The sequence below is a fragment of the Equus caballus genome, chromosome 9 (assembly GCF_041296265.1).
Source record: "Equus caballus isolate H_3958 breed thoroughbred chromosome 9, TB-T2T, whole genome shotgun sequence".
In the NCBI taxonomy this organism is placed as follows: Eukaryota; Metazoa; Chordata; class Mammalia; order Perissodactyla; family Equidae; genus Equus; species Equus caballus.
The window spans coordinates 71,903,057-71,927,081 of record NC_091692.1 but is presented as its reverse complement, the minus strand read 5'-3'; the positions used below and the strand labels follow the sequence as shown (position 1 = coordinate 71,927,081).

General features: G+C 34.6%; 1 protein-coding gene across 7 annotated transcripts in view; it reads left to right on the top strand.

The window, feature by feature from the left end:
- The window catches only part of CSMD3 (CUB and Sushi multiple domains 3), a 1,186,048-nt gene that overhangs the window by 784,960 nt on the left and 377,063 nt on the right, over positions 1-24,025 (top strand). For all 7 annotated transcript variants that reach the window (XM_070221725.1, XM_001915960.5, XM_070221729.1 and 4 more), the window contains 3 exons: positions 5,768-5,906; positions 13,767-13,954; positions 18,252-18,440. In XM_070221725.1, the coding sequence (XP_070077826.1) occupies positions 5,768-5,906; positions 13,767-13,954; positions 18,252-18,440 (516 nt within the window). The remainder of the gene's footprint in view (positions 1-5,767; positions 5,907-13,766; positions 13,955-18,251; positions 18,441-24,025) is intronic.

Below are 24,025 nucleotides of genomic sequence, written 5' to 3'. Positions count from 1 at the left end.
AAGAAAAATTTTATCAGACAGCGTTCAAAAGGCAAGTCTTTATTCAAGGCTGTTACGATAGGGAAGAGAGATTAAACTCAACTGCACTGAAGGAAGGTTCTTTTCTTTTTCTTTTTCTTTTTGAGGAAGATTAGCCAGAGTTAACTACTGCCAGTCCTCCTCTTTTTTTTGCTGAGGGAAGCCTGGCCCTGAGCTAACATCCGTGCCCATCTTCCTCTACTTTATATATGGGACGCCTCCCACAGCATGGGGTGCCGAGTGGTGCCACGTCCGCATCCGGGATCTGGACCAGTGAACCCCGGGCCCCTGAGAAGCAGAATGTGTGAACTTAACTGCTGTGCCACCGGGCTAGCCCCAAGAGGGAAAGTTCTTAAGGGCTTGGATGAGCTAGTGGAAAAGTACTAGAGGAAGTTAGGTGAGAGATCTAGCGTCTTGAAGAAGCCTGTCTAAAGTTTAGTCAAGCTGAAGGACATTTTGGTCAAGTGAGAAATAAACTATTCTGTTAAGCAACTAAAACCTAGGTATTTATTTATTTTACCAGAGACAATATCCTAATTCACACAGGAGAGAGGAAAACCCAAACAGAAATAATCCATCCCAGCCTTTGCCCACTATAGTGATATAATGGGTATTGGTCAATATCTACTTAATTTTATTAAAATAAAATATTTTCTTTCAAAGAGTTGCATCTTAAACCATCTTTTTTGTTTTTGTTTTTGAGGAAGATGAGCCCTGAGCTAACATCTGCCACCAATCCTCCTCTTTTTTGCTGAGGAAGACTGGCCCTGAGCTAACATCTGTGCCCATCTTCCTCTACTTTATATGTGGGACGCTTGCCATGGCATGGCTTGACTAGCGGTGTATAGGTCTGCACCCGAGATCCAAACTGGTGAACCCAGGGCCGCCGAAGCGGAATGTGAGAACTTAACTGCTGTGCCACCAAGCCAGCCCCCCATCTTTTATGTTTTTCCTCTAAGTATTCATCTTTATCTTCTGCCTACATTGAAGCTTTAACGTCAGCCTGTGTTGAAAATGACACCTAATATAGCCAAGAGCTCCAGATTCTATTTTCTATTTTTTTTTTGTGATATTTCACAGACCTTTTAGCCTCAGCACCGAATCTTATTATTTTTTACATAAAACTCCTTCCTGTTTTGTCTTCCTCATTTTGGAGAATGGAATCACCATCCATCCTGTTGTACAGGCCAGGGGCCCAATCACCAGCTTAGACTCCTTCATCTTGCTCATTCATTGCATGTAAGCAATAAATGCTTTTCAGTCTGTCTCCTAAATATCTCTCATATTCAGCCCCTCCTTTTTTATCACTGTATTTCAGAATCTGATTATGCCTTTCCTAGATAATTGTACCAGTCCCCTAGTTGATCTCACCAACTCCAGGTGCACTGCCCCTAGTCCATTTTACATGCAACTTCCATTTAAATGAAAGTCTTCTTCTTCACCTAGGTATGTATACGTATCCTTTGTCTACAATTTTTCAATTGCCTATGGTTCACTTTCCTTAATATAGCATACCAGATCCTTTTCTACTCTTCTTCCTTCGTCTCCCATCACTTCTTGGTTCCCTAAAAAGGCACTGGCGTTACTCTAAAACACTGCTAACTCAACCTCTACTCTTTTGCACGTGCTCTTGCTTCCATTTACAATATCCTCTCTCTCTTTTCCTTCTAGTAAACTCTGACTCATCTTGAAGACTCAAATTAAACAGAATCTCTTCCATGAAGCCTTAATTGTAGAAATTGTCCCATCTTCCAGACCCCTTTTCCCATGGACATATCTTTTTTATAGAACTTATGATTATTACTTTTTGTTTATATTTCTGTCTTTTGCACATGGGCACTGTGAGGAAAGAGAGCATCTTAATGATATTTGGAAAGAATTTTCTAGAGTCAAATTACCTCTGTTCAAATCCTTGCTTGCTAGATGCAAATTATTTAAATTCTCTATGCATCAATGTTTTTATCTATGATGATAATACATATGTGGCTGGATTATATAGAGCATTATATAAAATAATCCAAGGGACTTCTTACACAGTGTCTGGCACATAGGAAACATTCAGTAAATGTTAGTTGGCAGAAGTAGTACAAATACCACACAGGCACATACCTGACACATAATTGTTGAATGACTAAAATATGAATGAGTAAATGACGAATGAATGAATGTGACTTTGAAAATACCTCGTTATGTTCTTGATCTCCTCTCTGCTTTCTGTATATTCCAAGTCTCCCTAGTTCAGTCAAGGTTAGTTATTATCTTTTACAGAAGTCTTTCTTAAACCATAGTACGTTAACATCTGGAGGTACACAAGCTTATTTTAGTGTTAAATGTGAAGGCATTTCTTAAATTTCATTAGCTACATATTTATTTTTAGGTATTTTGGAGAAAATATAACTAGCACATAAAAGCTATGATTTCATGGATCCTTTTGCTTAGGGCAAGTATAAAGAAGTCATTTAAGTTAAAATAAAAGTGAATCTACTTCAGGGAAATTATTAATTCAGTAATATAAGCATACGTAGATATAGCAAAATTATAAGGTTTGGACAACTAACTTCCTGCCTTTCTGTTTGTATTGCTATTCATATTACAGTTAAATTTCTCTTTACAAATTCAAATCTTTGTTATTAATACTATTGTTGGTTCTTTGTTCCAAAGCCCCTTTTTTCCCCTTATATTCTATACTGCTTTCTGCTTTGGGCAGATTGCTACATCTGGTTTTACTTTTTCTCCTGAATGTTTTCTCTATACTTGGTCTCCCCTTATTTTTTCCTGCGTTTCGTCCACTCCATACTCTGCTGCTGTTGCTACACCATGGCTGCTCCTTGTGCCCATCTTCCTGCCATGGGCCTGCTAGTCACTGTGATCAAGAGGGTTTTCCTGACCTCATGAGCTGCACTGAGCATCTCTCTCTTCTCTTAGGTTGCACACCCTCTTGAGGAGTCTGTTCCCATACTATTAGCATAATAATTTTGGAGAATTTTAACCATATATGTAAGAGGAAAAAGCTACTTCAGAATACGTCATAAGTTAACTAAGAGAAGACTCACTTTTCAGCAGGGTCGCTATTCAGGAAAGTCCTTTCAGGAAACAAACAGTAGCCACATCTTCATGTTCCTCCTTTGCTTTACAGCCCCCTCCTAACTCTGCCTCCCTCACACTTTGCATGGAGCGACCAGCTGAAATGCTTCTGGGTACTTTTTAATCCGTTATGGCCCAGTATTCAATTGTTAATTTTATGACTGATTACCTCTTTTAGTGATTATCAGACTGAAGAGCACAAATACTTTCCTAGAACAATATGAGTGGACGACATACTAAGGGTTTCTGTCGGAAACTCTCGGTATTTCCAGGACCTTCTCTCACTAAAATGCTTTACTCTGTCTTTTAATGTATGGTAATTTAAGTGACTATTATACACATAATTTTATTTTTGAAATATATAATAAACCTACAGGAAATCTAATTATGAGTCATCATAACAAGGAAGAGTAAATAATCCTCATGAAAATGGTCTCCTTTGAAAGCTTTTTAGGAAACAAAATTATATTCTACTAACGAAGAAAATTTAGTTTTATATGAAAGTTTTTTCTCTTAAAAATAACAAATTTTGACAATTTCTCATAGAAAATATTTTTCTCAAGTGGACATTTTATAGTAATGCTTGACTCGTAGGTCACTTTATAAATATTTCCTATTTTATTTGGGTTATATCAAATTATTTGAAGAATGAAAAAGAGTAAAAATAGTGTCCGGAGCAGTAGCTTTTAGAAATTCCATAAGGTAAAACAGAAAGAAACACATAAATAATAACAAAAAATATAAACTCATGGGGTAGAGTTTAAATACAAAGATTTAAAGAAAATAAAACTATAACATGGTAAGTCATTGGGAATAGTCTCTAATTTATTCAAAAACTGATATAGTATACCAGCTTTTTTTTCTTTGAAGATAATTTTCAATAATTCAATTACTCTGTTCCATTTATTTTCTATATGTATTTCCTGAAGGGATAAAGCAGGCTAATATAATTGGGCTGCAGAGTGAAGGGGAGAAGTTTAGAGTCGAGTCTACAGAGTAAGCAACAGACAGATCCTGCAGGGCCTTCTTGGTCAACACAGAAAGAAGACATTGTTGGCATGGTCAGATTTATGGTTTAAAAAAAATCACTCTAGGGGGCTGGCCCAGTGGCATGGTGGAAGTTTGCCCACTCTGCCTCATTGGCCCAGGGTTTGCAGGTTTTGATCCCAGGTGCGGTCCTAAACACTGCTCATTATGCCATGCTGCGGTGGCATCCCACATACAAAATAGAGGAAGATTAGCACAGATATTAGCTGAGCGACAATCTTCCCCACTAAAAAAAAAAATAATTCTAGCTCTAGCATGAAGGAGAGTTACTGTGGATGAAGAGACCAGTTAGGAAGATTTACTCCAGGGATGAGATTATGGTAATTTAAACTAATGTGGAGCTGTAGAGATGGAGAAAGAAGAATGAGCTTAAGGATGGATTGGAAATGGCAGTAAATGGTAAGGATAATGGAAATATGGAAGATGACTGCTTCCAGCTTTCTGGCTTAAGCAACTCCATGGGAGGTTTCGTTTACCAATACAGGAAATTATGGGAGAAGACTGATTTTGAGGTCCTGTTTTATAAAAACTGACTTGAAAGTACTTTGACACTTTTAAGCCTTGTCAACTTTGGCAATTTACTCTTCTCTGAACTTGGTTTGTTCATTCCCAGAATGAGGTGCTTACACTAAAAGATCTAATCAGAACTTACTGGAATTATAATGTTATCAGTGTGGTTTCAATTGTGTGTGAGTTTAGGGAAAAGCAGAAGATTAAATACTTGAAATGAGAAGCTGAGGATTTGAATCTGTGTTAAAGGAAAAAAAGATCAAACACATCCTAGGAAAGGGAATGGTATGGTGAAACTAGTTTGAAGTACATTATTCTAACAGCTGGACTGAAGCAAGAAATTAGCTGATGGGAAATCAGGGAGGAAGCTGAATCAACAAAGGACTGAATTGTAGTAGGGACTCTCGAAAAAGGACGATCAAAGTTTTAGACAGTGTGTAGCATGAATTAGCAGTATTTGATAATGTAAATCGGAAAATGAAAGAGAGAGAAACTAAAAATAGCAACTTACATTTTTCTTTGAGCTTTGAAGATGAAGAAGATGATGGAAACACAAGAAGGTATTTAGGAGTTTTATTAGGAGACTTGAGGCTGATCAGTTTTTCTGATATACTGAGTGTGTAGCTATGCCATATTTCAAAAAGTAATTTACTTTTTTTGGGAAAATAATTATCCAATAATAAAAGGACTAGATGCACTTTTACTTTCTTTCTTTCTTTCTTTTTTTTTTTTTTGAGGAAGATTAGCCCTGAGCTAACTGCTGCCAATCCTCCTCTTTTTGCTAAGGAAGACTGGCCCTGAGCTAACATCCGTGCCCATCTTCCTCTACTTTATATGTGGGACGCCTGCCACAGCATAGCTTGCCAAGCAGTGCCATGTCCGCACCCAGGATTCGAACCAGCGAACCCCAGGCCGCCAAAGCAGAATGTGCGCACTTAACCGCAGCACCGCGGGGCCAGCCCCAACACTTTTACTTTCAAAAACGTTATTAACTAATATTTTATAAGTACATATAGACATTTAAAAAATTATATGTAGTACTAAGAATAATTTCTGCAACTTGTTCTAAAAGTTATGTTCTTACTTGTTCTCTGATTTTATTTTTCAGCTCCCTGCGGTGGCCATTTTTCAGCCCCCAGTGGATTGATTCTCTCGCCAGGATGGCCAGGATACTATAAAGACTCTTTGAATTGTGAGTGGGTGATTGAAGCTGAACCCGGACACTCTATCAAAATTACATTTGAAAGGTCTCTGCAAATATTTTTCTACCTTTAAAAAGAAAGACTATCTGAAAGAGTTGTTGACATTCTGCATTTTATTTTCCAAATCAATGTATAATTTTATTGCAATAGTCACTTGTTGTGCCTTGAATTCTTCAGACTGTTTTCCCTCTTTTAACCTTTCAGCCTGTTTTAAAGTTAATTTTCTATTTGTTTAATGCTGTATCATTACTATTGAGATAAGCAAGATGAACCTTTTTTTTGCTTTATATATATATGTACAATACTGAGATATAAACATGCGACCTTTAACTTAATGAATTTAATTGTCTTATATTTTGAAGGGCCTGTGAATTCTATTTTGCTGGATTTCAAGAGATAAAGCTACTGTAAACACATTCGAATCGATACCGTATTGCAACATAAGACACACACACTACCCACGTACCTACACTTACAAGTCCTTTAGAAAAATGGCTGTGTCAAATTAATGTGTCTTAATGATTGGCCAGTTGAGTTTTTTCCCTAAGAAAATTAGTATTACTGATCAAATAACCTATATCGTGAAAGATTATAATACTAACTATTAAAGAGTTAAAAGAATGAAACGTCAGGTCTGTGACTGGATCACTATTCACAAATCCAAAGAGAAGTATCTATATAATTTCCCAATTATATCGTTGACTCCTCTCATCTCCCAAACCCTTTCTTAAAAAAAAAAAAAAGGAATGTCTGTAAGCACTGTATTCACATGGTAAATATAAAAATATATAAATACAGTAGAATTATGCTCTGATGATTGAATCTTACAAACGTAACAAAATCCTTCCCTAACTCAAAAGGTCCTTCACTGGGTTAATCTATCCATGATAGTTTTAAAATTTGAGAAGAAAACAGATTCTATTTTGACAGATGTAAAGTATGAAACATTTCATATGAAATCATCCTAACTTACTATGACCTACACAACTTTACTATGACTATATCAGTTTGCTAGGGCTGCCATAACAAAGTACCACAGTCTAAGTGCTTAAATAACAGAAATTTATTTCCTCATAGCTCTAGAAGCTAGAAGTCCGAGATCTAGATGTCGACAGTTTATTTCTTCTGACGCCTGAGTCCTTGGATTGTAGATGGGTCTCTTCTCCCTGTTTCTTCACATGGTCTTCCCTTTGTGTTTATCTGGTTTCTAATTTTCTCTTCTTATAGGGACACCAGTCATATTAGATTGGGATCCACCTGGATGATCTCATTTTATCTTAATTACCTCTTTAAAGGAACTTTCACCAGATACAGTTGCATTCTGAGGTCCTGAGGGTTAGGATTTCAACATATGAATTTTAGGGAGAAACAGTTCAACCCATAACAATGAGCTACACATTAAAAAAAGTTTTTATTTAGAATAATTTGGCAGAGTCTTTTGTTGTGATGTTAAAATCATATTCTTAGTTCAGCGATTGACATAGCCTATGTTGCCATAACAATTTTAGAGAAGCTTGAAAAGAATCTTACTCTTTCAGAATCAAATCTTTGTCAAATAACATTGTTCCATGAATGTGGGACTTGAATTAACCAAACTTACTTTATTACACAGAATTCTGTTTGGTTTGGAATATATAATATAACACAATATCATTGATCATATCATTGAATAACTAAAAAATTATATTGATTCATGTCAAATGAGACAGATTTATTATATATTTTTGATTTGTTAAATTTAGAGAATCACATTTGAAGGGTTAGCATACTTATCAGTACATGATAATTGATCTCATATTTTAAATAAATGCATATATAATAGGTTTAAGTACATGATTTTAGTATTTTCTGTTTTGGACTTAACATTATTTTGTATCAAGAATTATGATGTTAAAATAATTGAAACTGTTATCATATTTACACGGTTCATAACATCTATCACCCATATAGTTCTCACTAGTCATCATTTTTCAATATATAAATAAAAAGATTTGAGCCCCATCCCACATACAGAGGGAAGGCTAGGCCCTCCTTAAATTTTCAGAGAATTCCTGGGCTGCTTTTGTTCACTTCTGGCTCTGAATTCCTGCTCTCACAGGCATCTTGCTTGTGTGATACCGAGGCTGCTGCCCCCTCTCAAATCCTTACTCTGCTCCTTATTTGTGTCACTTTCCTTTATTCTCACAAAAACTTTATAACAAGTGATAACCAAAGAGGATTATTGCACAATCCAGAATAATTTAAGATTAAATAAACCTTCATTGTCTTAAAATTTTCCTGATAATTCCCATCATAGGAATGGTGGCTCGTATCTCTCCAGTTCCCTCACTTATCCCAACCCCTTCTCCATCTCTAGTCTTCTCCATATCCAGGATCTTCAACCCTTATTTCCCACTCCCTAGGGCCCCCTCCAGTATATAGCATGTCAAGGTTCAAAATACCTGTTACTTTATTATGTGAAGCAATTTATTTGTTTCTCTGAGCTCCCAACTGGGTGACTTTGGGGGATGGGAATGGGGATGGATTTTGCCTTTCCTTCCAAAATGCAAATTAAGATTTTTTTTTTTTCTAAGACCAGGGGCCAACCCTGTGGCCAAGTAGTTAGGCTTGCGCACTCCCTCTGGGAGGCCCAGGGTTTTGCAGGTTCGGATCCTGGGTACGGACATAGCATCGCTCATCAAGTCATGCTTAAGGCAGCGTCCCACATAGCAAAGCCAGGAGGATCTACAACTAGAATATACAGTTGTGAACTGGAGGGCTCTGAGAAGAAGAAGAAAAAAAAACAGAAACAAAGGAGATTGGCAACAGATGTTAGCTCAGGTGCCAATCTTTCAAAAAAAAAAAAAATTTCCTAATATCAAAGGTCAGTGTTCTCCTAAGAAAAATTCATCCTTTCTCTACTTCCCAAATGACACAAACTTTTAAAATAGCATTATTTTTTTGTTTTCTTATATTCAATTTAAAAACACTACATAAGCATAAAATAATATCACTAGAAAATTAGTTTGTTCATTAACACAAAGTGCATTGTTATGTTGAAAAGCATTCCTTGGATTGCTAATGGGAGTCATTAACCATCATTAAATAAATAAATAATACCTGATATCTTTCAGCCCTAAGCAGGCTGTCGAGAGAGTTGCCCTCTTGAGAAGCAGTTAGATTGCAAAGCAATGCTTGTAATTCACAACTGTGACTTTTGATTTTGGACTTTTGTTTGAAGGAACTATTTTCTCTGTGCAAAGTTCTTAACATGTATGTCCTATCTCTTACAACAGGCAGTTACGTGGGCCTATTTGTGGCTTGCCTGCCTTGTTTAGATACCTTCAGAATTCTCCAGAGTGAATTCACGTACACTGTATAACCTATATTCTAAATGAGACCATCCCAAACTTACCTTCCTGGTGAAAAAGTCTTTGCAGTGATTGTTAAAAGATGTAATACTAGTTAAATAGACCAAAAACCTAATTTAATTTCTATAAATATAGTTACTTAGCACTTTTTACTCTGTCACTTTCTTATTCTCTTATCTGTTTACTGAGACACAAATCTTTTAAGTTAGGCTGGAAGTAAGACAGTCAAATGGAAAAGTGATTTTCAGTGCTAAGGTTTGTGCACAGCAACAATGAACAGTCTGTAGGTGAACTAGAACAGGCCTGAGTTGAGCAATGATTCCCAGAGTCCAAAGATTTTGGCATCTCCCCACGAGCATCACTGAGCAGGAGTTATCAACTGTGCCTCTTTTCTTAATCCCTAAATTACCCACTGAAGTAGATTACAAATCTCATAGCTCCTTAACCTCCTTGATACCAATCATTTTTTTAACTATTCCTTTGCCCACACACAGGAAGAATCAAGAGTTAGAGTGCTTTAAGAATTCATCAGTGGTCTTTTCACTGTGTTAGAATAGACAGAGCACAGCTATATCAGTATTTCCTTTTGAATCATACTTTATATAACCAAAATAAATAAAATCCAAAATTCTTTTAAATGTTCTAAACTGAAATGTTCGTTTTGGGGTATGACTCCTCTGTCTGCCCTTCCGTTACATGTGTGCGCGTACGTGCGTGCACACACACACACACACAAGCCCATGAGATTCTTGAGTTGGAGTTATTTGAAGAGAAAATTATTTAAATATCTTTTTCCATTTCTTCTTCCCTAAAGACCCTTTAAGTGTGTGAGATTTTTCTTTACAGCTGACTGTACTCCATGCACTTTGTCAGGAAGCTGGTTCCTTTAAAATAATCCACATCTTAAACAGCTGTCGCATGATTAGGAGTAGTGCAGTAGCAAAGCGATAAGCAATGGACTTCATCATGTTAAAAAACAAATGAGAGTTTTATCGTTAGGGTAGTGGCATAAATAGTCACTTTGAAATCAGAAATATGTACATCTACAACTTTCTTGTTTAGCGACATTATAATATCTTCATGCTTCATTTTCCCCTTAGGATTGTTTTAAGAAACAAGATATCATCTTTGATCTAGCAAGAATTACATTCTTGAAAAACGTTAATTCCCTTCTGATTTCCAGCCAATCACTTGTAAGGACACTGGTTGCCAACTCTTTAATATTTCCTCTCATTCTGATAATATTTTTATTGAATTTGCTTTCAAATAATAAATTGTATTTAACAGAGTTATGTCACTTGCTTTCCACTATTCATGAATAAAACTAATTTGGTTGAAAATCAAATTTTGAAAAATCAGATAATAAAATTAAGATCGTGGCATAGCTATTTTTCAATTTTTGCTATATTCTCAAATGTAACAATTGATTAGAATTAATCTACAGGAAGAAAAACCCCAAAAAGCATTGCAAATGTATTAGCCATTAGTTGGCTTCATGAGATTGTCTCTAGTAGCTTGTCAATGAAATTTTAAGACATATAATTTCCTATTAAATACAAAACAAAATAACAATGCCAAGGAACGTATGCGATTTTTGAACTATTTCTTCTTAACATAACCAAACAGTTAACAAGTCTTGGTCTCAGTTCTGCAAAGGAATTTTTGCTTTGTTTCTTCCCGCAGTTCCTAAATTTTCTCAATATTTGGCAGCTTCTAACTGAACTCATTTTACTCTTAATCATCCTAAGCCTGTCTTTCTATTTCTTTTCTTGTCCTCAACTCCTTGACTACAAGCTTTCACTATCAGTCTTTCAGAGAGTAAGTTTTTCATTTTTAAGTTAATGAGGACTATTTCAATTTGGTCGGAACTGGTTTGGATTACACCAAAATTTTTTTTAAAGACAACAGAAAATGAGTAAAATTAGATCCAATTTCATTTTTAATATCATCTAATGGTTCCATATTGTTCATTTATGATAAACAATAAATTTAATGTTAATGAACAAATAAACATTAAATTGAAGCAATTCATGAGACGTTTATACAACTATCTTAAAACTCAAAATGAAAGAAGTTCAAATTACTGTGTAATCCTATTTCATTTCCCTTGCTATTATAACGTATTTTCATAGTTCCTTAGGGCAAATCTGAGATGATTTTCTTTTAAAGATTCACTCCTACGAACAATGTTCTCTATATCACCAGTTAATGTTGCTATTCTATTAAGAATTAAGTCTCTTTGTGTTTCAATTCAAAGTAATCCCTGACTCTTCTATGCATTTTAATTCGATTGTTATCAGCTGACTAACTGTCAAAGTGAAACTCCATCTTCAGTACTACAATAGACTGACTACAAAACAACAAGATAATGGATTCACAATGCACAACAGCCGGATCATTTATTTAAAGGACATAGTGTGTTCCTATGCATTGCCTACTCTAAATCATATTATTGGAAAAGTTATTTTTAGACAAATACAGTATATTCCAGGCTACAAAATAAAAACTAAGATAAACTTTTGAAATCTATTCATGGTACAAAGTATAATGCTTAACAGGATGTAACAGTGGTACAAATTGAAAAATAGCATTAAATCATACACTTAATTTTGACTACTTGTATGCCATGTTTATAATCACTTCAGAAATTTTATAATGAAATAAAGTTTCTAATTTGTAAATTTGTATTCAATTTGTTTCGACAAGGTTTTGAGTTTTATTTGTTTTGGTTTTGTTTTTTTGGGGAATAATATTGCTTAATCTTATAATACTGGGAAAGACTAGAAGGCATGGTAGTAAAAGTGATCTGAAAATTGGTGGACATTTCAACTGAAAATTATTTTTAAAAGTGTACTGTAAAAGCTACCAAAAATCTATTGGAAGATACATTTTAAAGGGTAAAAGTGTGTAGTTAATACTGAAGTATTCAAGTATATTGAGTAATTTTTTTCTCAAGTTGGTGACAGCCCTAGAGAAAACAAAGATATTTTTGTCTTTAAAATACATTCATTCTTTCATTTATCCAATAAATATTTATTGAGGGTCTGCTATATGCAAAGCATTGAGAAAAACAGTCACAATCTGACCTCATGGAGCTTATAGACTCTTAAAGGTGACAGCTATCAAGCAAGCAAACACAACTGTCATTAGTGTCACAAAACACACAGTAAATTGTGGTGATATAGGAGGGGAACGAACCTGCACTGTGAGTTCAGGCCAGGGCTTCCTGTGGATATATTTAAGCTGAAAACTGAAAGATGTATAGGAAAACCTTGGTGAAGATAGGAAAAAATGATCATCATGAGCAAGAGAGCAAGATGCTCAATTTTCTATGATTCCAGATAAAGTTTTTTCCACAACTAAGATTTCTGATCCAGACAATACAAAACACTATTTTATTAATAAGATTTTATGCATGTTGAAAGTAGCTCTGTGTTGATTGCAGTTTGCAAAATAATTGTATCTTTTAAAAAAATTGAAAATGATAGCAGCAACAACAACCGAAACTTTAAAAATAAACCAGCCAGCATAGCATAGGGGTGAAGGACATGAACTTGGGTTTGAGGACTAGCTCTTCCATTTAAGAAAACATAATACTATTTAAGTTCTGAAGGCCTCAGTTTTTGACCTGCAAAGTGAGTATTACTGTAGTACCTAACTTCTAGGGAGGGTTAGTGTGCAGTTAGATAAACTAATATAAAGTATTTAGCAAAGCTTCAGATACTTCGTAAACATCAACTACATCATTATTACCTACTTATGATTAGAACCGCTGTTTTGAAATAAAAACTCTACTTTTTTGTTGTTGTTGAGGAAAATTGTCCCTGAGCTAACATCTGTTGCCAATCTCCCTCTTTTTGAAAACTTGAGCAAGATTGTTGCTGAGCTAACATCTGTGACAGTCTTCCTCTATTTTGTATGTGGGATGCCACCCCAGCATGGCTTGATGAGCAGAGTATAGGTCCACGACTGAAATCTGAACCAGCAAACCCAGGCCACTGAAGCAGTCTGTGCAAAATTAACCACTACGCCACTGGGCCAGCCCCAAAAAGCTGTATAAAATTTTTAATAAATAAAATAGATTTGTCAAAAAAACCCAAAAACCCTCTATATAAAACAGAGCCCAGATTTGAAATATATAGAGAATTAAGATGAGAATCTGATTATCCAGTTGAAAATAAATATAAATCACATAGTTTTCCACAGAAATGAGGAAAGTAAAAGAAAGGTGACTCCAAAAATATGTTTCATTGATGAAAAGACCATTTATTTACTAAGGATAATCCATGACATTTGAAAGAAATCTTACTTATGAACAACAAATATATGCATATACCTTTTTAATGATAATTTTTTATAGGAATAAGAGTTTATAACTTTGGGACGCACAAATGATGGGATCTTAAATTATATGTAAGATATTAGATGAGCTAAATAAAATTATAATATAAAAATGATAAAAATTTTTAATAGTAATTTAAATTCCAATCTAAAGTATTATTTTCCTGTACAGTGCATTCTAATAAATATATTTTCACATCTCTCTTAATCTTAGATTTCAGACCGAACTGAATTATGATGTTCTGGAAGTTCATGATGGGCCGAATCTTCTGTCACCTTTGCTTGGATCTTACAATGGCACACAAGTGCCCCAGTTTCTATTTAGTAGCAGTAATTTTATATACCTTCTATTTACAACAGACAACAGCCGTTCTAATAATGGTTTCAAGATTCATTATGAAAGTAAGTAATGCTAACATGTTTTTTGATTTCCCTACTCTGCTTCCCCTACATTTCGTATTACCATTGCATCATTAAGAGAGCTAGGAGATTTATTTTTAAAAAAGTGCTTTCCTTGGCCTATGAGAATGCTAATGGCTTACAAGGTGTATATTTTAGTAAATTCTGCAATAGATTTTTCAACAATATCTATCTAGTATCATTATGAAAGGAAATGCTAAAGAAATGTCAGAAGCATCAAATAAATCTTAAAAAAATGAGTTTACATACTAATTATCTGTGCACAGTTCTGAAAGCTGACAATAGGCAATAAATGTCAGTCTAAGATGTATATGAATATTGACAAATTCTTTTGGCATTTACTTCATAAATTCAATCATTCTTTTATATTTTACAGCAATTGCACACATTTTCCATTTAAAATATTCAATTTTATTATTTATGAAATATTGAAAGTTAGTTATCATTGAAAAATAAAATATATACACATATATGGCTATGTGTATATGTCTAATATAACTGATCAAAAACTATATATTAAAACAAGCTGTAATTCACACTATTGGAATCGGATTATAATAATCCCTCTTAAAAGGTTATAGTTTTATTTTAAAAGTCTAAAATATGTCTGATATTTTTAAAAATATTGGTGCTGATATATACATAGAAGCAAGTCTGTTTTACGTATTAGAACAAATTACGTGTGTGGATGTATTGCATATGATGTATGACTGTGCTCATACATATAAACTCATATATGCACACATTTTCATCTGGAAATACACTGTCATGTATCTTTGCATGAAAAATAGTTTTGGTGAATGGATCTAACAGCGCATTTAACAGGGTTACTGCAAGGTATCTTTATATCAAGTGCAGATGGATATTATATCACTTTTTATATTCAGTCTCCAATGTCCCCTTCTCCCTCATGAAAAGATTTTTGTATTTGAAATTTATAACTTTATATTCCATGTTGAGTGTCTTTCTTCAATAGATCTGGTCAATGGACTCATGGGTATTTGAAACCATAATCAATATGTATTCATTGCTTTTTTTCATTTTAATCATCTTATCCACAATATTGTTTAATTATATTAACTTCCCTTTATTTAGAGTTTTATGGCATGGAAGTATATTTCCTAAACATTATTGTAAAATGCAACAAGATTAATACGTATTTTGGAATTCAAAGGAACTAAAGGACCTTAATTCAGATCTTTAGTTTAACATGTATTTGTTAAAACTGAGTCAGAGTCGAGTCATTTCTTGAAATCTATTTCAAAATTAATTCTTACTAGCAGTTTTTATCAACATGCTACAAATGGGCAGGCACCTTTTCTTTTAGTCCATTGCTGTATCCTATGCCCAGTAAATCACTTTCAATCCGACTCCAACTGAGGTTTGTGGTCTCTATCACGTGTCAGACATAGGACCATTTTAAGGATTAAATGAAACCACACATGCAAAGTGTTATTATAATGGCTAACATGTAGTAAGTGCTCAATAAATGATACCTCTAATATTTTCCTTATAAAACCTAGTCAGATGAGGAATAAAAACAAGAAGACTAGTTCAAATTTATTCCTTTGTTGTAAAAGAAGTAATTTTTCCTGACACTTGCTAAAGACAGCAAAGTGGACTTTTACTACAATGGGGTTTTGGAGTAGGAGAAAGGGACTGAGCTCACCTACAAGTGGGAATTTATAGCCAAGGAGCAGGGTGGGGATCAGTGCATGGAAAATTGCTGAGAAGAAACATCATGGGTGGGGGGATTCTGGCTAAATCCACTAGATGGGATTTTTGCTGAAGGCAGGCAAGCATAATAAGATATTGAGCATAGGGGATTTTCAGTAAACTAACCCAACAGGATTCTTGCTAAAAGTAGACTAACTTGGCCAAGGACAGAGCTCAAGAGTGAGGCCTAGTCAAAAGGAGGGCTCAGAGGAGTCTGACTAAAGTTTGGTCAGGCAGAGGGTCTTTGTCACCTATAGGCCCTTAGTGACCTAGTCCAAGTTGTTACTGAGGTCCAGTGCCTAAACAGGCAGAGTGGAGGCTGAGAGTTGGGAGGGGCTGAGGTTGATGAGACACGCACTGGATATTAGTTTTGGTCACATCTTGCTAGTAAGCAGTGACTTTCTATTTAAATTATTTTATGAAATCACTTTCTCTTATTTTTCTTTTATTTAGTCTTGTTGTTTACTTACTATTGTGAAACAATCTCTAGTGTCACAAACCCTTTCTTATTAGGAAAACAAGCAACCACAAAAACTTTTTCTACCTTCACTTTCTTAGTAAGTTTCCCAAGCTGAAGGTAACCAAACTATCTTTTTTAAATGAACCATTCACAAACCTCGAAACAAGTAAAGTAAAACTTTAATTATTACACTAATTAAAATGTTAAAAATATATTTGGTGTTTGGTGAATTTCTATTTTTTAAAAAATTAAATCCATTAAAAGACAAAACTTGATTTCTCTGGGGGACCAAATTCTACGGGAAGGATTTCTTGCAATGCTGCCACTTCTTGCACTCCGGGTTTCCATTTCATTCCCTTTCCTGGGGCACTTTTTACCCTACTTTATCTTCTCAAAACAAGGAGATTGCAAAAACTGTGCTAAGAGGATAAGATTATTTATAGTTTTCAAAACACATTAAAAATAATAATGACAACGTAAAATAGACTTTAGGAACATAACCCATTTTTTGTTACAGTACAGTTTTTTTCCCCCAGAAAAAATCACTTCTGTTTATGTCATATTTCTTGAAATATAAATATAATTTAGTCTTCTTGAATATCTAAATATTATATAAAACAATATAATTATAAATGGATATAGAACAAATCCATAGAGACACATACCAGTCTCTAAACACATATTTTTATATGCATGTATAGAAACTTTTCTTTTTTTCAATTATGGAAAATGGTAGACGTCTAGAAGACTGTACAGTTTAAATAACAGTTTGTATATTTAAAGTCAATAGATATGCCAAAGGCATAGAGAAACCAAAATTAAAATGTTCAAATATTTTTATTACATAGAATAAATAAATAAGCAGAAAATCTGTTCTGAGATTTTACTTTTATTAAAAAACAAGTTTTATAAAATAAGAAAAATGTGAAAATGTCAATGTCATTTGTTATAATGCCAGTGTGAACTCCTGAAAATTTTGTACATTGCCAAAATTTAAGAATCTTCTAAAACTACTTAACTACCAAATATGTTATAATTTTTAATGACTATTTGTTAATGAATTATACTCTCTGTCTATCATGATTTTTCTCATTTTCTCAATTTTTCAACATTTCCATTGCTTTGATTTATTTGCTTGTCAATCAAATATGAAGTGTTTCTTTAGATTTATTCTGTGACTGCTAGATGTATACAGTATGGTAAGGGACTTTAAAAAATGTGTTATTTTACTTCATCTATGAGTTGGAGAGATAAGAAGGACAAATGCAATGATTAACCTTGTACGATTCACTGACTTTTACTCTGAGTAAGCTGAAGGCATTAAAATCACTTTTGAATAATTAAATTTGCTTGATTTTGCTTTTACTATAATTTGCATTGTATGTGACCTCTTCAAATTCCCTTGTCCCTGATTTCTTGAGATTTCACTACAACATCAGAATTTTGGATAAAGGAAAGTTATGTATGGACTAGAGCATTAGAAGATCAAGACTTGAAGGAGAGAGGATCTGAGCTTGCCTGTTAAAGACTGAGAAGATTGTATGAATTAAGGAGACGTATGAGAGTATTTGTGGCAGAAAAATAAAGCATAAAACTAGTGAAGAGACTTAGCTGACTAGTATGAAGAATGACTTTTGGGAGATAATGGAACTTAAAACTAGTAGGGTTCAATTTGGGAGTTTGAATTTCAGGGTGATGACTTTGAACTTTTACCATTAGCAGTTGGATACAAAAGCACTGAAATAACATGTATTAGGGATAAATATGTCCAAAATTATATATAGAATCGATTGGAGATGAAAAATCCTGAAAGAGAGGCCAGACATTATTGTTGTCTCACAGATTTGAAGTGATGACGGCGTTGGGTAGGGTAAGAGAAGTAATAAATGACATTGTGCGTTTTAGTGAGGGTGGATGCCAGACATATTTCTTGAAGGAAAAAAAAAAGTGTGAGAGACATTCAAAGAGGAATGAGGGTTTCAAAGCCTCGGGTGCCTAGAAGAATAATGATCACATCACAATTGTTTCAAGAAATAGGAATCAATTTCAGCAAATCTGATTCCCATCAAGCTTATTCTTCATCATATTCCCTCTGTTTCCCAGGTGTTACAGTGAATACTTATTCTTGCTTGGACCCTGGCATACCTGTACATGGCCGTCGCTATGGTCATGATTTCTCCATTGGATCTACTGTTTCATTTAGTTGTGATCCAGGATACCGGCTGAGCCATGAAGAGCCCCTTCTATGTGAAAAAAACCACTGGTGGAGTCATCCACTCCCAACCTGTGATGGTAAGAATTCATTCAATATACAAAATAAGCTGATTTATAAAACTAAAAGAAATCAATATAGTCTTTATAAAATGTGAGGATTAACATAACTAAAAAATATTTCATATTTTTAAAAGAATATCTTGAATTTTGGCAATTTTATGTTATCAAACCATTATTGAAGAAAAGAAAGAATGAAGATTGATAATCAGCCAAACTTACCCCATGCCTAAGGATGCTATATGTATTTTTTAAATGTGCTGGGGTAACCATTTTAAGCATATATTGTGTGCTTGGACCCTTTGATAAAATAGCATTGAAAATGTCAAATTGGTATCAAGTGACTGCACTGAATGGTTAGAACATTTATCTTCTGCCTTGGAAGGCAACAGGTGCCAGTCCCAATTCTACCTAGCTCTACAGCACTATGGCGGTGTACTCAGACTGCCCTGTGGTGGCGAGTTCCTGGTTATAATAAATAGTATACTAGTGTTCTTACCACTTCTTTGTTTCTGTGGAGAATAAGTCAGAAATGCTTCATTTTTCAGAAAACACACATGAAAATGCAGTGGAGGAAACTGTTTCCCTAATATTGGGAAGTGATTTCATACTTGCTTTATTAAAAAGCATGCACAATGTAAATCTGTACATTATTTATTTCTGGGCTTTAATTTTTATTTATAATGCTATTCTCAGCTTCTACACTAACTCTTTTTTAAAGAAGAAGATCAAAGCTGTAATTTTGTGATTAAATTTTCAAGTATTATTAGTGCCATCATTTTTTAGTAACAACTTTAGGGCAATTTGTTTTTATGACAAAGTTTAAAAGAGTCATCAGCACATCTTTTCTATATTTAGTACAATACTCTTTTAAATAGTCAGCATTCTTGTGATTGTAATGACAGAAACCCAACTCTAATTGGTCTTAAAAAATAAAAGCAGAATTTGTTGTTCAACTATTCAGATCTTAGAAAAGTCAAGGGTGGCATACTTCTCATTGCTAATTATAATCATGAATTCAAACCTTTTTAAGAATCTCTCCATTGCCACCTCAGCTTTTCTCTGTGTATTGACATAATTCTCTTCAGTGCAGCCAGGCTTCTTCACATGGGGGATTGGTGGTGGAGAATATACTCTTGGGAAGATGGAAACAAATATCCTCATATTTTCAGGATCAGAGAAGAATGAGAGTTCTTCCTTGTTGTTCCAATTAGAAAAATCTCAGGAAAAGTCTCTGATCTGTCCATACCTACACCAGTTACCATAGTAAAGGCGAAGTGTTGATTGTGCTTGGCTTTGTCCAGCTCATGTGTCCATCCATCCCTATGGTTGTGGCAAATGATAGTGATATAAAGGTACTATGTTTACCAGATCCTGGTAAAGCCACATGGTTGGCATGAGTAAATTCACCAAGATAGAAAAGGTATGGAGGCAATGTTATCAGAAGCAGCAGAAGGATAAAAATTATGTCCAAGAATACCAACATACTTAAGTTCTATTAATAATAAAAGTGAATATATCTAGTTTGCCCCTAAGCGACACAGGCCCTCATCATCCCTGTCAGTGCAACTACAATCAACCTTAAATTCAATCTCCAACTTTTACAGTCTACCCTCCATCCTTCACACTAATGTTATTTCATGTTATAGTCCATATGAAAAATGCTTAATATCTTTCTGTTGCCTAGGGATGAAAGAACAAATTACTAATCGTGGAATTCATGATCCTTAACCATGAGGACTCCCTCCTTTCCAGTTCTGTGTACTTTCTGCATCCTTATAAGGCATCTCTTTTTGAAAGAGAGGATCATGTCACTTTGAACCTCCACTTTGATCTGTCCTCCTCTTTTGTATTCCCATTTCATTCTGAGCATATCTGGACAAGGGCTGAATTATGTTCATTTTTTTAAATGTCTGAGTTTGTATAAAGCAGTTACTTAATTTTTCATTAACTTGAACTGGACTCAACTATCCTATCACCTAGTAAACTGAATTGATTAGGCCTTTCCTCCAATCTAAACTTTTTCCCCAGAGGCAACTAATCTAAATTTCTTTCGGTAAAGAGAATTAAAGTAAATAAACAGAATTTCTTTCCCTGAACCAAGAATGTAACCTTGATTGTCCTAGATTTCTTGGATACTCAATGTATGGCATGCTTCACTCTTACACAGCAGCTCTTGTGGTGTCTTCACAGCTCACAATTAACTGATTCACAAAGCAAACTACACAATGAGGGTTGGTGGCAATAATGATAGCTAACATTTATTGATGGTTTACCATGTGCTGGTCCTGCTACAGGAGCTTTACATATATTAACTCATTTTATCTTCACAATAACTCTATGAGGTAAGTGCTATTATGATTACCACTTAACAGATGAGAAAACTAAGACAAAGATTAAGTACTTTGCCCTATGTCACCCCACTGGTTAATGGCAGTCAGGATTGAAACTCAGGCAGCCTAGATTCAGATCCTATGCACAAGTGTTCTATTACACTGCCTCCTACCCATATTCTCCACTATTGTAAAGTCCTAAAATTCCTTAAAATAAAAATACAATTATAGATTTTGTTATTCTTTCCTCAGTGACACCACATGTTTAAGAATTTTGTATAAAAAATACATATAGCTCTTTAAATAGTTTATGGATACTCTGTACTACTTGGACTGAAGAACAGGACATTACCCGTTTTGCTATCAGTTATATCATATGGAAAGAGTACTTTGAATGAAATTCTGTTTTCCATATACTTGGGTTTCTGAGTAAAAATTGATCCTTTCTAAGTTCATCTTGTTTCACTACTGACCAAGGAACCTTGAAACTCAAGTCAGATATGGTTCAGTTAGATTCTACGCTATTTAGTAAATTTGATACCTTATCTTTCACCATGCGTTTCTTGAGGGGTCTCTTTACTTCCCGTCTTGACCTCTTGGGTCTGCTCTCCACAGAGCAACCAGAGTAATCCTTTTATAAATTGAGACAGATCAAGACACTGCTCTGCCCAGGACCTTCTAGCACTTGCCCATCCCAAGAAGAATAAAATCCAAAAAATTTTCCTGACTTAATTGCCCCCGGGGCCCTTACTACCTCCCATGCCTCATCTCTTGCCACTCTCTCCCTCATTCATGCCACTGCACTCTAGCTACATGGGTCTCCTGGCTACTCTTCAAATGTGAGAACCCTTCCCTCACTCCTCTCACTCTGTCCTTCCATCCCCCACTCCCTTCTTCCTTCTTCTTGAAACAGGATGTATATAGTCACATGACTCACTCACTTCCTAATTTCACTCACTCTCCACTTAAAAGTCATATCACAGACTACTCCCTATAAACAGTAGCTCATTTCTTGCCACTTAGATTTTTCTTCGCAGCATTTGCCACTTTCTAACATCTTTATGTATTTGCTGTCTGCTTTTCTGCAAGAATGTAAGTTCCATATGGCAGGTACTTTGTTATCTTCACTGTTATATCCTCAAAGCCAAGAACAGTTCCTGTCCCACAGTGGGTAGTCAATAAATCTGTGTTGAATGAAAGAATGAACAAACTGTATACTTTCCAGCCTTTTGGGAATACTTACTATATTTTGATTTTGCTTATATATTTTCTGCCCTTTGCCTTGTTAATGTTTTTCCTTTCCACTAGAAGGTCCTAGCCCTTCCCTCAACTGTGTTTATCAAAATCCTAGTCAGTCTTTAAAGGCCATTGTCTTGTTTGTGATTTCCCTGAATAAAGCATCTGGGCAAAGTCTCAACTTCTCCTAGACCCTGTAGTTCTCTACTTGTTGTGGCATTTTTTGCTACCTTATAACCACCTATTGATTCACTAAATTAATATTTATTAATTATATTGTGTAGGCACTAAAGAAATATTTTTGAGCATGAACAAATATTATCTATGTTCTCCTTGAGCTAGTGGAGTAGTTAATAGTCATATTCATCTTCTTCTTCTCCTAATTATATTCTTGAGATCAGGAACCATGTGTCGTTCTTGTTCTTTTAACATGTATTTTTAAAAGACGTCTCCTGACACATAAGATATTAGATTTTTTTTAAAAAAGAACACCACCACTTTTCACTAGCCACTTTGAATAGTGAATATCATGAATATCTCCCCAGTGTTTTTTATGGAACTGAGATTTGAATGACTCTAGAAAAGGTCAGAGAGGAAAAGCCAGGATAGCATTCTGCTTTGGCCAACTCATGTCAAGGTCAGCATGTATGTCAAAAGTCACAGCCATGTAATGTTTCTGTGTACTGGGGACATAAGGTTGTCATGAATACTAGGGGTAAATATGCCTGGTGTGATTCAATCCTTCAGGAACTGGGCATTGTTAATTAAAATTACTATCTTTTTTGATAGATAGATGGACCATACATTCTAAATTGCCTAAGGCAAGCCCTATTTTCACCTTTTGTCTTGGCATCCTGATTTCACCCTCAAATTATCCCAATTTTCTTTTTTTTTTTGATAAACAATATAACCATCTTTTATGGGGAAATTTAAAATGAAAGAGATTATGTGAGTAACTCGGAGTCACTCAAGTCATTAGAGGCAGAACCCAAAATTTAGCTGAATATAGTTAAACCTCATCATTTCCCCTATTCCTTCCATCTTATTAAAAGATTTGAGTACATAGGCTAATGTAGCAAAAGAGTACATGAATTAACATTTAGAATCTAAGAGTTCAAGATAAGCAAGTGTGCACAGAACTCAAGTGTAAATAGTCTCAGATAAGGATATACAGTTCAAAGTGGGCCACCTGGAAATAGGAAAAGAACAGATCTGAGATTAAAAACAAACAAACAAAAACTACTAATGAAATTTATAATAGGTGACTATTTCCGTGTTTCATTGCAATCCTCAAAATGTCTTCATAGACCCTGGTCTAGAAATTGTCTGTTCTAGTTATAGACAGTCTGACACTTGGCAGGGATGCATCACTGCTGAGAGCATGGTGTGATTTTACATATCTGGGCAATTACATTCAAGGGCTTGGTTTTTGAAGAGACTTCACTATTCTAAAACTATAATTGATACCTATCACATGACACGGTAGTGATCATATGTACCAAAAATCAGGGAGGAGAAAAAGCTACTAGCCAAGATTATTTTAATAGTTGTTATTTATATTTTATATTTGTTATTATTTTAATACCTGTAATAATTATTATTATTGTGTTGGCTAATGGCTCTCAACTCATACTTTGGGCTATCATTGTGACTTTGTCATGCTCCTGATCTTTGTCCTTTTAAATGCTTTTCTTTATCAGTTATTTGCTCTAACATCAAGTAACTGGCTTTTTCATATGTATTTCATGTATGTTTCATCGCTCCCTAAGTTCTCTGCAGTGTTTTAAGGATTCACTTGTTATAGAATTTGTCTATCTACCCTTCCCAAGAACATATAAACCTATTATGTCTATTGCAAAAGTGTTTCTATCCCTAAAGATATATGGCATCAATTGGCAAGGTTGTTCAAATAAATTGGGATTCCTTCAGAAGAGGTGATGTATATGATAAGACAGGAGATCCATCACATCCTTTTTAGAAACTCTTGTTCTAATGAAGTTTACTATATGAATGGTCATATATTCTCTTGAACTAACT